Source organism: Electrophorus electricus, chromosome 20 (assembly GCF_013358815.1).
Source record: "Electrophorus electricus isolate fEleEle1 chromosome 20, fEleEle1.pri, whole genome shotgun sequence".
NCBI lineage: Eukaryota > Metazoa > Chordata > Actinopteri > Gymnotiformes > Gymnotidae > Electrophorus > Electrophorus electricus.
In genome coordinates, this window is record NC_049554.1 from 1,065,850 (window position 1) to 1,080,342 (window position 14,493).

The 14,493-nt window shown below is 38.5% G+C and overlaps 3 protein-coding genes across 3 annotated transcripts in view; all 3 read left to right on the top strand.

Annotated features, from left to right (window-relative positions):
* The window catches only part of LOC113568831 (myosin heavy chain, fast skeletal muscle-like), a 29,063-nt gene extending 17,499 nt beyond the window's left edge, over window positions 1–11,564 (top strand). Inside the window, exon 40 of the mRNA XM_035520205.1 lies at window positions 11,440–11,564. Within this exon, the coding sequence (XP_035376098.1) occupies window positions 11,440–11,460 (21 nt within the window). The 3' untranslated portion in view covers window positions 11,461–11,564. The remainder of the gene's footprint in view (window positions 1–11,439) is intronic.
* The window catches only part of LOC113583818 (myosin heavy chain, fast skeletal muscle-like), a 48,797-nt gene that overhangs the window by 17,494 nt on the left and 16,810 nt on the right, over window positions 1–14,493 (top strand). The window lies entirely within an intron of this gene.
* Window positions 744–11,564, top strand: LOC113583819 (myosin heavy chain, fast skeletal muscle-like). The gene is made up of 40 exons (XM_035520203.1): window positions 744–802; window positions 910–1,122; window positions 1,468–1,611; window positions 1,706–1,862; window positions 2,045–2,072; window positions 2,155–2,266; window positions 2,344–2,436; window positions 2,548–2,611; window positions 2,869–2,967; window positions 3,056–3,159; window positions 3,244–3,382; window positions 3,475–3,593; window positions 3,689–3,838; window positions 3,935–4,105; window positions 4,294–4,600; window positions 4,943–5,010; window positions 5,143–5,230; window positions 5,303–5,420; window positions 5,503–5,626; window positions 5,754–5,890; window positions 6,006–6,261; window positions 6,346–6,588; window positions 6,681–6,857; window positions 6,977–7,122; window positions 7,215–7,305; window positions 7,393–7,782; window positions 8,027–8,153; window positions 8,230–8,348; window positions 8,452–8,648; window positions 8,757–8,940; window positions 9,024–9,189; window positions 9,291–9,415; window positions 9,502–9,810; window positions 9,884–10,087; window positions 10,181–10,306; window positions 10,390–10,560; window positions 10,660–10,764; window positions 10,846–10,941; window positions 11,071–11,202; window positions 11,440–11,564. Exons 2-40 carry the CDS (start codon window positions 922–924, stop codon window positions 11,458–11,460), a joined length of 5,808 nt encoding a protein of 1,935 aa, XP_035376096.1. The 5' UTR covers window positions 744–802; window positions 910–921; the 3' UTR covers window positions 11,461–11,564.

A 14,493-nucleotide genomic window follows, 5' to 3' on the forward strand; every position in this document is an offset into this window, starting at 1 on the left:
TTTGCCCGAAAGGCTGATGCCTCTATTTGTCAAAAATATCACAACATACTAAATACAAAAAGGTTGCAGTGACAGTGAAACACCCCAACATGAAACTAATGATTTATTCAGTGCAAAAACCCATATAAAACAAAACTATTTGTAACATTCTAAAACTGCAAGACAAACAATATTTTCAAAATTGCAACACACAAACCTAAATATAAAAATAACATATATACCCATTACAACAGTAACTACTACACATTTTATTCTGATAGTGAAATGTAAAATTATTTTTAGAGTTTAAAACTGACCAAACACAAATAAAACATTATGAGATTATGTTCTCTCTACAATATATTTTTGTGCAAAAAAACAGATCTGTATAATGGTGTGATGATGACCAATTAGGGAGGAAACACATGAAGATATAAATCCATGTCCAAATATAGCCGGATACTTTTGCTGAGTGAAGAGTAATGGCACTATATAAGAGGCTTTCCCGAGCACTTAAGACTACCCCAAGCACCCTGCAAAGGTGAGAGAAATTTGCTGATTAAAATAATCTTTTCAAAGTATAATTTTTCCAAATTCTTGAATACGACTGAAAATTGACTGGCTAAATGTAATTAGTGTTTGAAGATCCTATTCACTTGGGAAGCTGTGTGCATTAGTTTATAGCTCAAGTAATACTTTCTATTGGATTCTAATTTCATTTCCACACAAAATGTCTTAACTGTTTTTCCTTTCCTTTTTTTTAGTAGCCTCAAACCGTCAGCCCTTTTCTGCCTGCCATTTCCTATATTTGTAATCAAATAAAGTAAGATGTTACTTAAAAAAAATATTGTGCATGAAAAACATTTGAGCTACATAAAATATTTTAAGTTAAATATGTATGACTGACAACCATGTCATCTGACCCCACAGTAAAGCCTCACCATGGGGGATGGAGAGATGGAGTGCTTTGGTCCAGCGGCCGTTTACCTCCGCAAACCAGAAAGGGAGAGGATTGAGGCCCAGAACAAACCTTTTGATGCTAAAACAGCATATTTTGTGTCTGAGCCCAAGGAGATGTACCTCAAGGGGACACTAAAGAGTAAAGAGGGGGGTAAAGCCACTGTTGAAACACTGTGTGGCAAAGTAAGTGAATGCTGCTAGTTAATGTAACTGTTGAAACTATGTTCGAAAACATATTTAACCAGCAAAAGGATGTGAAGCCATGTATGCAAATCTTCAAATGTAAACAAATAATTGTTTTGTTAAGAATGTGGTGTCTTATATTACTAAGATTTTTAGTTTGTACAATTTTAAATCCAAGATTCTTAATGTTCTAAATAGTCGTGTACATTTGATTAATTAATATACTCGATTAGTCTTTCACTTCTACTGTGCACATCTATGAAATTCACAGTACTGAATCTCACAGGGCCATTAGACAAGCCAACTGCATTGCTGTGCAGTACTTCAACCACTGTCATTTCACAGACCCTCACAGTAAAGGAGGATGAAGTCTTTCCCATGAACCCTCCAAAATTTGACAAAATGGAGGACATGGCTATGATGACCCACCTCAATGAACCATCTGTGCTATTTAATCTCAAAGAGCGTTATGCAGCATGGATGATCTACGTAAGCATAACAAAGACTCAATGAATTGCACAATTTGTAGAACATAAATTATACCATCATAATAATGTCTAAATATATCTCTTAACTCCTTCAGACCTATTCAGGGTTGTTCTGCGTCACTGTGAACCCCTACAAGTGGCTCCCAGTATATGATGCAGTCGTTGTCGCTGGATACAGAGGGAAAAAGAGAATTGAAGCCCCGCCCCACATCTTCTCCATCTCTGATAACGCCTATCAGTTCATGCTTACGGGTAGGATACTGTTCAGTAGCTTTGCAGAAGAACAGAATTCATGTTTTTTGACATTGTTTCTGATATATACAAGAACATATACTACTTGAGTAAATTTTTGGTTAATCTCAGATAGTGAAAAAACATTTCTCTGTATTAACTGAATGCTGTATTACATTTAAAAATTCTCACTATTTCTATAGATCGTGAAAACCAGTCTGTCCTTATCACGTAAGTGTTGACTGACTATAAGGTTTTCTATAGACTTCTTTGTATAGACTTACGTATTCTAAAGGACTTATTCTATCCCCAGTGGAGAATCTGGTGCAGGAAAAACTGTGAACACAAAACGTGTCATCCAGTACTTTGCAATGGTTGGAATGACTGCACAGAAGAAGGCAGAGCCTGCTGCTGGCAAAATGCAGGTAACTGAATTGGTAAAGTGTACAAAGCATTAAGAAGCGATCAGAGTCCACTCGGTAACAATCGCTTGTGTCTCTAGGGGTCGCTGGAGGACCAAATTGTTGCAGCCAACCCCCTGCTGGAAGCTTATGGTAATGCCAAGACTGTGAGGAATGACAACTCCTCTCGTTTCGTAAGTACATAAGAGCGGTGTCCAAAATTTTAATGGAGTGTAACTAAAAACAAAAACAGGTAAGATCAAAAATATATAAATATGAATATAAAACATCTTTTGAATTTCCAGGGTAAATTCATCAGAATTCATTTTGGACAAACTGGCAAGCTGGCATCAGCTGATATTGAAACCTGTAAGTTTCAGTGATTATGAGTGCATTCTTTTATATCGTTATATCAAGTATGGGTTTATCCAACATGGGCATGAAAAAGGAAGTCTGCATGGGAAATAAATGTAAAACTTACGATAACACGATTAAACAGATAACCATACAGAAAAATCACAGCACTGCATATTGTACAGCCACAATCTTTTCAATAATGCTGTTGTGAAGTTATAAGGTTACTCCTTAAAATTCTATGGTAAAATTGAATATAAATATATCACCAGATTTACTGGAGAAGTCAAGAGTCACATTCCAGCTGTCTGCTGAGAGGAGCTACCACATCTTCTACCAACTCATGACTGGACACAAGCCTGAGCTGCTTGGTATGAACTCTAATTCCTATTCACTATGACTTTTGAGGCACTGTTTACATTGACACATATCTAAATATTATTTTTCCTATCCACACAGAGGCGCTGCTCATCACCACCAACCCCTATGACTATCCTATGATCAGCCAGGGTGAAATTACAGTTAAGAGCATCAATGATGTGGAAGAATTTATTGCCACAGATGTAAGTACAGCTTCATAGATCTTAAGTGACCACTTAAAAAATGCAGCATCTTCATTTGTCCTTCTTCTTCTCTTTACTACACAGACTGCTATTGACATTCTGGGCTTCACTGCTGATGAGAAAACAGGCATCTATAAGCTGACTGGAGCTGTGATGCATCATGGCAACATGAAGTTCAAGCAGAAGCAGAGAGAGGAGCAGGCTGAGCCTGATGGCACTGAGGGTAAATATGAGAAATTGTCAGGTTTATTGGGCCATATTACTGTGCATGTCAACCGTTTTAAATGAATAACACTACAATCTTTCACACTTCAGTGGCTGATAAAATCGCCTACCTCTTGGGCCTGAACTCAGCTGACATGCTGAAAGCTTTGTGCTTCCCCAGAGTGAAGGTCGGAAATGAGTTTGTGACCAAAGGCCAAACTGTAGCACAGGTAATGTGTTAATAGCCAACAAAAGAGGTAAATAACACTTAAATAACCTCCAACATATATGTATATGAATAATTTTTCTATGTATAATTTTTCAGGTCAACAATTCTGTCAGTGCTCTATGCAAGTCTATCTATGAGAAAATGTTTTTGTGGATGGTCATCCGAATCAATGAGATGTTGGACACAAAACAGCAAAGGCAGTTCTTCATTGGAGTGCTGGACATTGCTGGATTTGAGATCTTTGATGTAAATATTTGTTGAATTTACACTGTTTGCTTTATATTATATACTCATGGTTCAACAGTTAGTACATTGATGTTAACGTTCATGGTTTAAAACCAGTTCAACACTCTGGAGCAGCTCTGCATTAACTTCACAAATGAGAAACTGCAACAGTTCTTCAACCACCACATGTTTGTGCTGGAACAAGAGGAGTACAAGAAAGAAGGAATTGAGTGGGAGTTCATTGACTTTGGTATGGACCTGGCTGCCTGTATTGAGCTTATTGAGAAGGTAAGGGGTGTAAAGGTATTAAGACCTAGGTCCCATATACAAAGACATGGAAGTAGAACTATGTACCCTGAAAATGTTCCTGAAATATGATGATATTCACACATGAAAATATACACTGCAGTGACAAGTCAGACAACAACCATTTATCCAAATACTAATGCAGTAATTTTAAAATCTGTAACCAATAGCCAATGGGCATCTTCTCCATCCTTGAAGAGGAGTGCATGTTCCCCAAGGCTACAGATACATCTTTCAAGAACAAGTTGTATGACCAGCATCTTGGCAAAAGTAATGCCTTCCAAAAACCAAGACCTACCAAGGGCAAGGCAGAGGCCCACTTCTCCCTGGTGCACTATGCCGGCACTGTGGACTACAACATCGCTGGCTGGCTGGACAAAAACAAGGACCCCCTGAATGACTCTGTTGTCCAGCTATACCAGAAGGCAGCAAATAAACTCCTGAGTCTCCTGTATGCAGCTCATGCAGGTGCTGAATGTAAGTTAATCGCTAAATTGTTCGCTTCTTTCAAAGTTAAGGGATAATGTTTAAAATGTGAACTCTGTAACTAGCGTCAACACCTTTAACACCAGCAGGTTTAAGTCTCAAACATTTTCACTGGGGCAAAATTAAGGACTTCTTGCACATATATTCTGTTGCTTTCAGTCCATTAAGAAAAGATGATGGCTAAACAATTTCAGAATTCTTTCAAGTGTGAAAAATATTAAGATTACTCAGTATAAAAAAAAAACTCAGCCTTAATAAAACTAATGATGCAATTTTAAATGTATAAAAAATATGAGGAAAACTGTAGCATCATATTTGAATTCTACCAAACAGCTGAAGGTGGTGGGAAGAAGGGCAAGAAGAAGGGTGGTTCCTTCCAGACTGTGTCTGCTCTGTTCAGGGTAGGAAAACGTTTATATATATATATATATAAAAATGTGTGTGTGTGTGTGTGTGTGTGTGTGCCGATGGTAAACACAGCAGTTTGTACAGATGTAATCTATATAAACTGTTCGCAATGTCAAACTCCACAGGAGAACTTGGGCAAGCTGATGACCAACTTGAGGAGCACACACCCTCATTTTGTGCGTTGCATAATTCCAAATGAGACCAAGACTCCAGGTATGTACTCTTATTATTTCTTGGAATTCTAAATCTACTACAAATATTGTAATATTGACCTGGCCCTTCTAGGTCTGATGGAGAATTTCCTGGTTATCCACCAGCTGAGATGTAATGGTGTGCTGGAGGGAATCAGAATCTGCAGAAAGGGATTCCCCAGCAGAATCCTCTACGGTGACTTCAAGCAAAGGTAATTTCTTTAGTGTTTAGTTTTAATATTATTATAAATTGACTGTGCTGCCGCAAAGACTAACATATCCATTTAAAAACAGGTACAAAGTCTTGAATGCTAGTGTCATCCCAGAGGGACAGTTCATTGACAACAAGAAAGCTGCAGAGAAACTCTTGGGCTCCATTGATGTGGACCACACCCAGTACAAGTTTGGACACACTAAGGTGCAAAATGAAATGATGAGATATTTTCATTATTATTACTATTACTTTTCAATGTGCTCAAGTGTTTCCATCCTTGCCTCTGAACTAAGTCTGTATGCTTACACTATTTGAAAACATACTGATTCAGGTGTTCTTCAAAGCTGGCCTGCTTGGTACCCTAGAGGAGATGCGAGATGAGAAACTGGCAAATCTAGTGACTATGACTCAAGCTTTGTGCCGCGGCTTCCTCATGAGGAGGGAGTTTGTCAAAATGATGGAGAGGAGGTATGTTTCTGTTTAAAGCAAAATAAACAAAACAGCATTTTAAATTTTAAAATTCACTGCAAAAAAATGAACATGAAAACTTGACGGTTCTGATCTGGGCTATTTTCAACTGTAGAGAGTCCATCTATTCTATCCAGTACAACATCCGCTCATTCATGAATGTGAAACACTGGCCATGGATGAAGCTGTACTTCAAGATCAAGCCTCTTCTGAAGAGTGCAGAGACTGAGAAGGAAATGGCTGCTATGAAGGAGAACTTTGAGAAGATGAAGGAAGATCTAGCAAAGGCACTGGCAAAGAAGAAAGAGCTTGAGGAGAAGATGGTGTCTCTTCTGCAGGAGAAAAATGACCTGCAACTGCAAGTGGCAGCTGTAAGTGCTTAAAATACACAGTTCGACATGCCTTTGTAGACTCTACAGGAAAAAAGCCTTTAACAAATCCATTTAAAAAAACAGGAAACAGAAAACCTCTCTGATGCTGAGGAAAGGTGTGAGGGGCTCATCAAGAGCAAGATCCAGCTTGAGGCCAAACTCAAAGAGACAAATGAAAGACTGGAAGATGAGGAGGAAATCAATGCTGAGCTGACTGCCAAGAAGAGGAAACTGGAGGATGAGTGCTCTGAGCTGAAGAAGGACATTGATGATCTAGAACTCACCTTGGCTAAAGTGGAGAAGGAGAAACATGCCACTGAGAACAAGGTTTGTTTATTATATTACATGGTAATGTATTTGTCCCTTTTACAAAATTGCAGAGAATGACTATAACATTTGAAACTTTTGATATTATACAGGTCAAGAATTTGACTGAAGAGATGACCTCTCAAGATGAAAGCATTGCCAAGCTCACTAAGGAGAAGAAAGCCCTCCAAGAGGCCCACCAGCAGACCCTTGATGATCTCCAGGCAGAGGAAGATAAAGTCAACACCCTGACTAAAGCCAAGAGCAAGCTTGAACAACAAGTGGATGATGTAAGAATTTGACAAGCACAATCTTTGGTTTATTTACAATATTGCAATGGTTTAACAGATGTCCTGGTTTAATGTCCTGGTGTTGCGTTCTCAACTGTTCTGGTTTTCATCAAATTTAGCTTGAAGGTTCACTGGAACAAGAGAAGAAACTCCGTATGGACCTTGAGAGATCTAAGAGGAAGCTTGAGGGTGACCTGAAACTGGCCCAGGAATCCATAATGGACCTGGAGAATGACAAGCAGCAGTCTGATGAGAAGATCAAAAAGTATAACTCACCTCACATTACACATGAAAAAGATAATTATTGACTGCCTCTGAATAGAAGCATTTATTGAATCTACTATTATTATACCATAGGAAGGATTTTGAAGTAAGCCAACTTTTAAGCAAGATCGAGGATGAACAGTCTATGGGTGCCCAACTTCAGAAGAAGATTAAAGAACTCCAGGTGATTCATCAGTACAAACTAATAGAATTTAATTTAAAATCCTCTAGTCATATGGAAATATCTAAAATTTTAAAACCTTCCTTCCAGGCTCGCATTGAGGAGTTGGAGGAGGAAATTGAGGCTGAGCGTGCAGCTCGCGCTAAAGTTGAGAAGCAGAGAGCTGATCTCTCCAGGGAACTTGAAGAGATCAGTGAGAGGCTTGAGGAAGCTGGTGGTGCCACTTCTGCTCAGATTGAGATGAACAAGAAGCGTGAGGCTGAGTTCCAGAAGCTGCGTCGTGACCTGGAAGAGTCCACTCTGCAGCATGAAGCCACAGCTGCTGCCCTCCGCAAGAAACAAGCTGACAGTGTTGCTGAGCTTGGAGAGCAGATCGACAACCTTCAGCGGGTCAAACAGAAGCTGGAGAAGGAGAAGAGTGAATATAAAATGGAGATTGATGACTTGGCGAGTAACATGGAGGCTGTGGCAAAATCAAAGGTGTGTTAATTTCACATTACAGCAATTTATTTTGAAAATATCCAAGGAACTTTTCTTAATTTAAGTCAAATGTTCTACTTTATGCACATGTCAAAGGCAAGTGGGGTGAAATGTCTCTCACATATTAAGTTATTAAGATATGGTCTATAACAAAAATATTTTGCACTGGTCTACATTATTCACCAACGTCATTTAAAGTTAACATCTTAATTGTCCATATTTTCTATAATGTATATATTTCTAGGCAAATCTAGAGAAGATGTGCCGTACCCTTGAAGACCAGCTGAGTGAAATCAAAGCTAAAAGTGATGAACATATCCGTCAGCTGAATGACATAAGTGCACAAAAAGCACGCCTTCAGACTGAGAATGGTAAGTCAAAACAACTAAAGAAGTCAAATGGTTGAGATTGTTTGACTACAGTAACTAGATTTACCATTTTTTAAAGGTGAATTTAGCCGTCAGCTGGAGGAGAAAGAAGCACTTGTTTCCCAGTTAACTAGGGGAAAACAAGCATATACACAGCAGATTGAAGAGCTCAAGAGACAAATTGAAGAAGAAATCAAGGTACTGCTAGGACTACATTACTCAATATCTTTGGAATATACACCTTTTAACAACTGAGCAGCAATCCAGTAACAAATGTGCTTACATTTTCTGAATTTGCTAGGCAAAGAATGCCCTTGCTCATGCTGTCCAATCATCTCGTCATGACTGTGACCTGCTCAGAGAGCAGTTTGAGGAAGAGCAGGAGGCCAAGGCTGAGCTGCAGCGTGGAATGTCCAAGGCCAACAGTGAGGTGGCTCAGTGGAGAACCAAATATGAGACCGATGCCATCCAGCGTACTGAGGAGCTTGAAGAGTCCAAGTAATCAAATTCAATTAACAGTAAACTACACTACAAAGTATGCAAAATTGACCTAATGACTGAAAGTTCTCAAACAAGCATGTAAGGGCATCATGCAATTATCCTTAGGAAAAAACTCGCTCAGCGTCTACAAGATGCAGAGGAATCCATTGAAGCAGTGAACTCTAAATGTGCCTCTCTGGAGAAAACCAAGCAAAGGCTACAGGGTGAAGTGGAAGACCTCATGATTGATGTCGAGAGAGCCAATGCGTTAGCTGCCAACCTTGACAAAAAGCAGAGGAACTTTGATAAGGTCAAGCATCTGCCATTGAAAATGGTCTATGAAATATGAAACCAGGAGTTAGTACAACATCTAATGTTCTTTCCAATTTTCAGGTTTTGGCAGAATGGAAGCAGAAGTATGAGGAAGGCCAGGCTGAACTGGAAGGAGCTCAGAAAGAGGCTCGCGCTCTCAGTACTGAGCTTTTTAAGATGAAGAACTCATATGAGGAATCTCTAGACCATTTGGAGACCCTGAAGAGAGAGAACAAGAATCTGCAGCGTATGTTAAATAGATCTAAGCACACTTGTTTGATTAAATGAGGTTTCTAAAAAGCTGCATTACATTAAGCAATATTAAATGAATATCTGTTTTCCTCTCAGAGGAGATCTCTGACCTTACGGAACAAATTGGGGAGACTGGAAAAACAATCCATGAGCTGGAGAAGGCAAAGAAGACAGTGGAAACAGAGAAATCCGAAATTCAGACTGCTCTTGAGGAAGCTGAGGTATAACTGTACACAATGTCACCATATTGATTGCAGAAGTGGGTTTGCAGTATCTTGCTTAACAGTGAACTTCCAACATTCTTCAGGGAACACTCGAGCATGAAGAGTCCAAGATTCTTCGTATCCAGCTTGAGCTCAATCAGGTTAAGGGTGAGATTGACAGGAAGATCGCTGAGAAGGATGAGGAGATCGAACAGATCAAGAGAAACAGCCAGAGGGTGATTGAGTCCATGCAGAGCACCCTGGATTCTGAGGTCAGGAGCAGGAATGATGCCCTGAGAGTCAAGAAGAAGATGGAGGGAGACCTGAATGAGATGGAGATTCAGCTGAGCCATGCCAACCGCCAGGCTGCTGAGGCCCAGAAACAGCTCAGGAACGTCCAAGGACAGCTCAAGGTGCATCTCAGTTTTGGTACATTTATGTTTACATACCTCTTAAAGTGATTAACAATGATTCTTTTTACATAAGGATGCCCAACTACATCTTGATGAGGCTGTCAGAGGACAGGAAGACATGAAGGAGCAGGTTGCCATGGTGGAGCGCAGGAATAATCTGATGCTGGCAGAGATTGAGGAACTAAGATCTGCACTGGAACAGACTGAGAGAGGACGTAAAGTGGCTGAACAGGAGCTGGTTGATGCCAGTGAGCGTGTGGCACTGCTGCACTCTCAGGTTAGTTGTTTCAGTTTGAGACATTAGTGTTCTTTTGTTAGTAGTTGGTAGTCAATCATAATGTTTTTGTTTGTTTGTTTGGCTTGTCAACAGAATACCAGTCTAATCAACACCAAGAAAAAGCTTGAGGCTGACCTGGTGCAGATCCAAGGTGAGGTGGACGATACGGTCCAAGAGGCAAGGAATGCTGAGGAGAAGGCAAAGAAAGCCATTACTGATGTGAGTGAATATCTCTTCAGATTTTGTACCAGTGTGGCTCAGAATTACTAAAAACTAAAACCCATACATGGCTTATGTACTAGGCCGCTATGATGGCAGAAGAGTTGAAGAAAGAGCAGGACACCAGTGCTCATCTGGAGAGGATGAAGAAGAACCTTGAGATCACAGTCAAAGATCTGCAGCACCGTCTGGATGAGGCTGAGAGTCTTGCCATGAAGGGTGGAAAGAAGCAGCTCCAGAAACTGGAGTCTAGAGTATTTTGCATTCAGTCTAATTAGTACAAATTCAGAACTACCAAATTTGATTAAAAGGGTGTTTTATATAATAATTCAAAATTGAAATATTCTTCGTAGGTGCGTGAGTTGGAGGCTGAGGTTGAAGTTGAGCAGAGACGCAGTGCTGAAGCTGTTAAAGGAGTGCGCAAATATGAAAGGAGAGTAAAAGAGCTGACCTACCAGGTACAGTATGAACTCAATAATATGTATATACTACATTGCTTACAAATTAAATAAAATCTAATTCATGGCCAATCTCTTCAGACTGAGGAGGACAAGAAGAATGTAACAAGACTGCAGGACCTTGTGGACAAGCTACAGCTGAAAGTGAAGTCCTACAAGAGACAGGCTGAGGAAGCTGTAAGATGTAATCCTGCACTGCACAATCAGTGTGCAGTGCATTACACTTACTGACTCTTTGCTAGCCTCAACTAATGTTTTACTTCATATTAACATCACTGATGGGAGTGATGATTATGATTCTCACAGGAGGAGCAGGCCAACACTCACCTGTCCAGGTTCAGGAAGGTCCAGCATGAGATGGAGGAAGCTCAGGAGCGTGCCGACATCGCTGAGTCCCAGGTCAACAAGCTGAGAGCCAAGAGCAGAGATGTTGGAAAGGTAAATTAATTTTTTTAAAGTAATTACCCTGACAGTGAGATTTTTAATAAACATTTTCAAATGGGATATTTAGATAACTTGGAGAACTTACCAATAAATCCTAGTTGCACATATCTGTTCTTTCACTTAAATATGTCATTGCCATTTGCAAACCCTTAAATCAAAAGAACCTAAAAAAAAGAAAGTACAGATTTGTAAAGTACAGATCAGTCTTAATGACATGTGACTCTATTTTAGGGCAAGGAGATGGCTGAATAAACGATGACAACCTGATGGCATGCCAAAAAGCAATGATAAAATATGCATTTCATGTTAAATGTCCATGCATAAATTGAATAAAACAGCAAAGCTTCTTTGAAAAATACTTGCAGTTTATTTAGCTATTTTCAAAAAAGGACTACAGTATTCAGTATTCAAATTCAGACTGAGACTTATATTATAGAACAGAAAAAATCTTCATACTAAACATAATATCTACAATCATACTTTGGTGCACACTTGTTTGTGTTAAAAACAAGTATCCAGGTACCAGCATATTTGACTGTTTACAGAAAATCTGAATGCTACGTCATATATATAATACAAACCTGTCATGAGTACTAAAAACAACCAGCACAGATTACTAGTTTGTAAAAATAATAGTCATAAGAGTATTATTTCACGTATGAACAGAGACAACAACCAATCAATGTGATTTAATACATTAAATAGGTTTAAGAGACATTTGTTTATAATTCAAATGATGGGGACACCACTGATTTTAAAAAGGTGAAAGCATTTGATATGTAAATGCTTTATTTATTATGATTTATTATAATGTGCTTCAACAGGGCAAAATCTCAGATACTAATAACAAGTGCTTCATGATTTTAAAAAAAAACTTAAGATTTTTGTAGCTACTAGATATATTCCCGATTTATTTATCTAGGAACCTAAGATGCTAGTGAGCTGGCTAACTAGATTTCACGGAATTATCTATTAGCTAAATAACACTTGGCTAGATAGACCATTTTAATGCATAAGGGGTAAAAACGGAACACCAAGAGACGGTGATAAACTTACTTCTCTCTCACTGAGATGAAAATATTCGTCTTTTGACACTGTTCCCTCCTTTCACAGAAAGCGTAGATAGTTTAGCAAACTTGCGCAGGTTAAAAATGCGTAACCTTATCTAGCTACATTAGCTATTAATTTTAGGAAATCTCCCGCGCAATGTTCTACGTTGAGTCGTCCCCATAGCAACAGAACTAGCCACGAGCTCTGGCATTTAACTGCGCTGTCGAAGGTACATATCCCATAATTTTCCCACAGTTGTCCTGTATTTCACATTAAAGTGGATATCTCAGGAGAAAAGAATGAGTTCACGGCTGTAAATCGGATAGAGCCCTATTTATATCCAATCAACCCTGTATCAAGTGTCACATAAAAACAGAAGTCCGAAACCTCTGCTGATGGTGGAAGCCAAGCACCTCAAAGGATGCTGATGGAAAAATGCCACTAATTATGGTCTCGGAAATCTGTAACATGTAAGAGTATAGAAATCAAAATCAATGTAAAACCTACAGTCTGCATACACTGGAAACGTGACAATGATCTTAAGTTGCTCATATAAGCAATTTAGGAATGTTGTTCTTGCATTAGGCACTATATCTATATTACATTAAAACAATGACTAAAAACAGAAGCACATTACTCATGTTAGTATATAGTAGTCTCATAAGTGCAGAAGAATAACATGCAGAAGAATAACTTTTATAGATATAAAACTTTTATAGATATATAATATAATGGAAGGAATTTGTGGCAGACCTTTGTAGCTAAGTGAGGTCATTCCAGTGTTTAATGACCTCATTAGGAAAAGACAAAAAATGCCAGTGGCCCATCTGTTTGACTAAAATAATCCTGGATTACACTCAGGCTAACTTCAGGTCAACTAAAATCTTAGTCCCCAATTACATATTAATTTAACTAGCAGTCTTAGATTTACATCAAACATTTCCAGTAAACATAGTTGATGTTATAAGCAAAGAATAATAATTGTTTTACCAATAGGGAAAGGAGCATCAAAACATATTTGAGGAAGGTTGATCAGACAAATCCAGGTTTCCTCAACATGACTTTGCACCATTTCACAAGGCACATATCACCAAATGTTACCAGGAACATAATAGCTATTTTTATTGCTTCAGTGGCCTGCACTCTCCTGATATCTCAACTCTATCAAGCAGCTTTGGGATGATTTGGAAAGGACTGTTTGCAGGACGTCTGTGCAGCAATCTAGATTACATCAAAACAGTCATTTCCATATGTTACAAAATTAAACAATGTTACAAGCAATAAATAAGCAATTAGCCATCAGCTATTCATTATACACTACAAAGGCCTATGATGATAATAAAGTAATTCCCCAACAGCATTTCCCTTAAGTAACAAGCATGAGGTGTTTCAGTCTTGCTTCTGACCACATCACAGCACAGAAGTGCAGCATAGCGTAGTAAATTTTGTGCTTACCTCAGAGTTCAGGTTTCACATTTGATACTGCTGGATGTGAGTACAGCACTTGGCACATACATATATATTAAATATGTGTATTAGGTACACTATTTTGATGGACAGGCTTGCAAACAGAGTTTAAAGTTTAAAGGAAGTAAAGGATTATTTTTAAAGAGCGTAAAACGGCAATATGGTATTCCTTAGGTTTTCATATCCTACACAAACACCCTTAGGTGTTTCCATAATCTGGAAAAGTTCAGCCGCAGGTATCATCACACATACACACAATGGAAGATTAACTTCCTTCTTCTGAAGTCAAAGAAAGATTGTTTTATCCAAGACCATGATGGTTATTCTGTAAAACCAAACGCTACAGTAAAGGTAAAACCCATGATATAAATTATATTACTATAAATCCATTTTATCATTTAAGAAAGATATCCAGCATAAGTCATATGCTAACCCTACATAATGCTGAGAAACTAGTACATATCTTCATACTCTTTTCAGCCTTAGGGCAGAAAATACAAGAAAATTCTTAAATACAAGTTGGGTAGGGTTGGGTATCGCTTGTTTTTTCGATACTTTTAAAAGTAATGTGCCAGTGCCTGACCAGTACTTTTAAAAAAGACAAAAAATAAAGGTTTACTACATTAAAGAATGTCTTTAAATTTGAACTTCAAAGTGAACAATATATTCCTTAAATATATAAAATGTATAAATATAAATAATATACACTCACATTATCCCGTACACCCAACGTGGAGCACATGACAATCAAATGCTACCCTTTCTTTT

Bases quoted from the DNA above. Each gene is read 5' to 3' on its own strand.
- LOC113583819 (XM_035520203.1), top strand. From the start codon at position 922: ATGGGGGATGGAGAGATGGAGTGCTTTGGTCCAGCGGCCGTTTACCTC. The intron at 1,863-2,044 runs GTAGGATACTGT...CTATTTCTATAG, and splicing joins CTATCAGTTCATGCTTACGG to ATCGTGAAAACCAGTCTGTC. The intron at 2,437-2,547 runs GTAAGTACATAA...TTGAATTTCCAG, and splicing joins ATGACAACTCCTCTCGTTTC to GGTAAATTCATCAGAATTCA.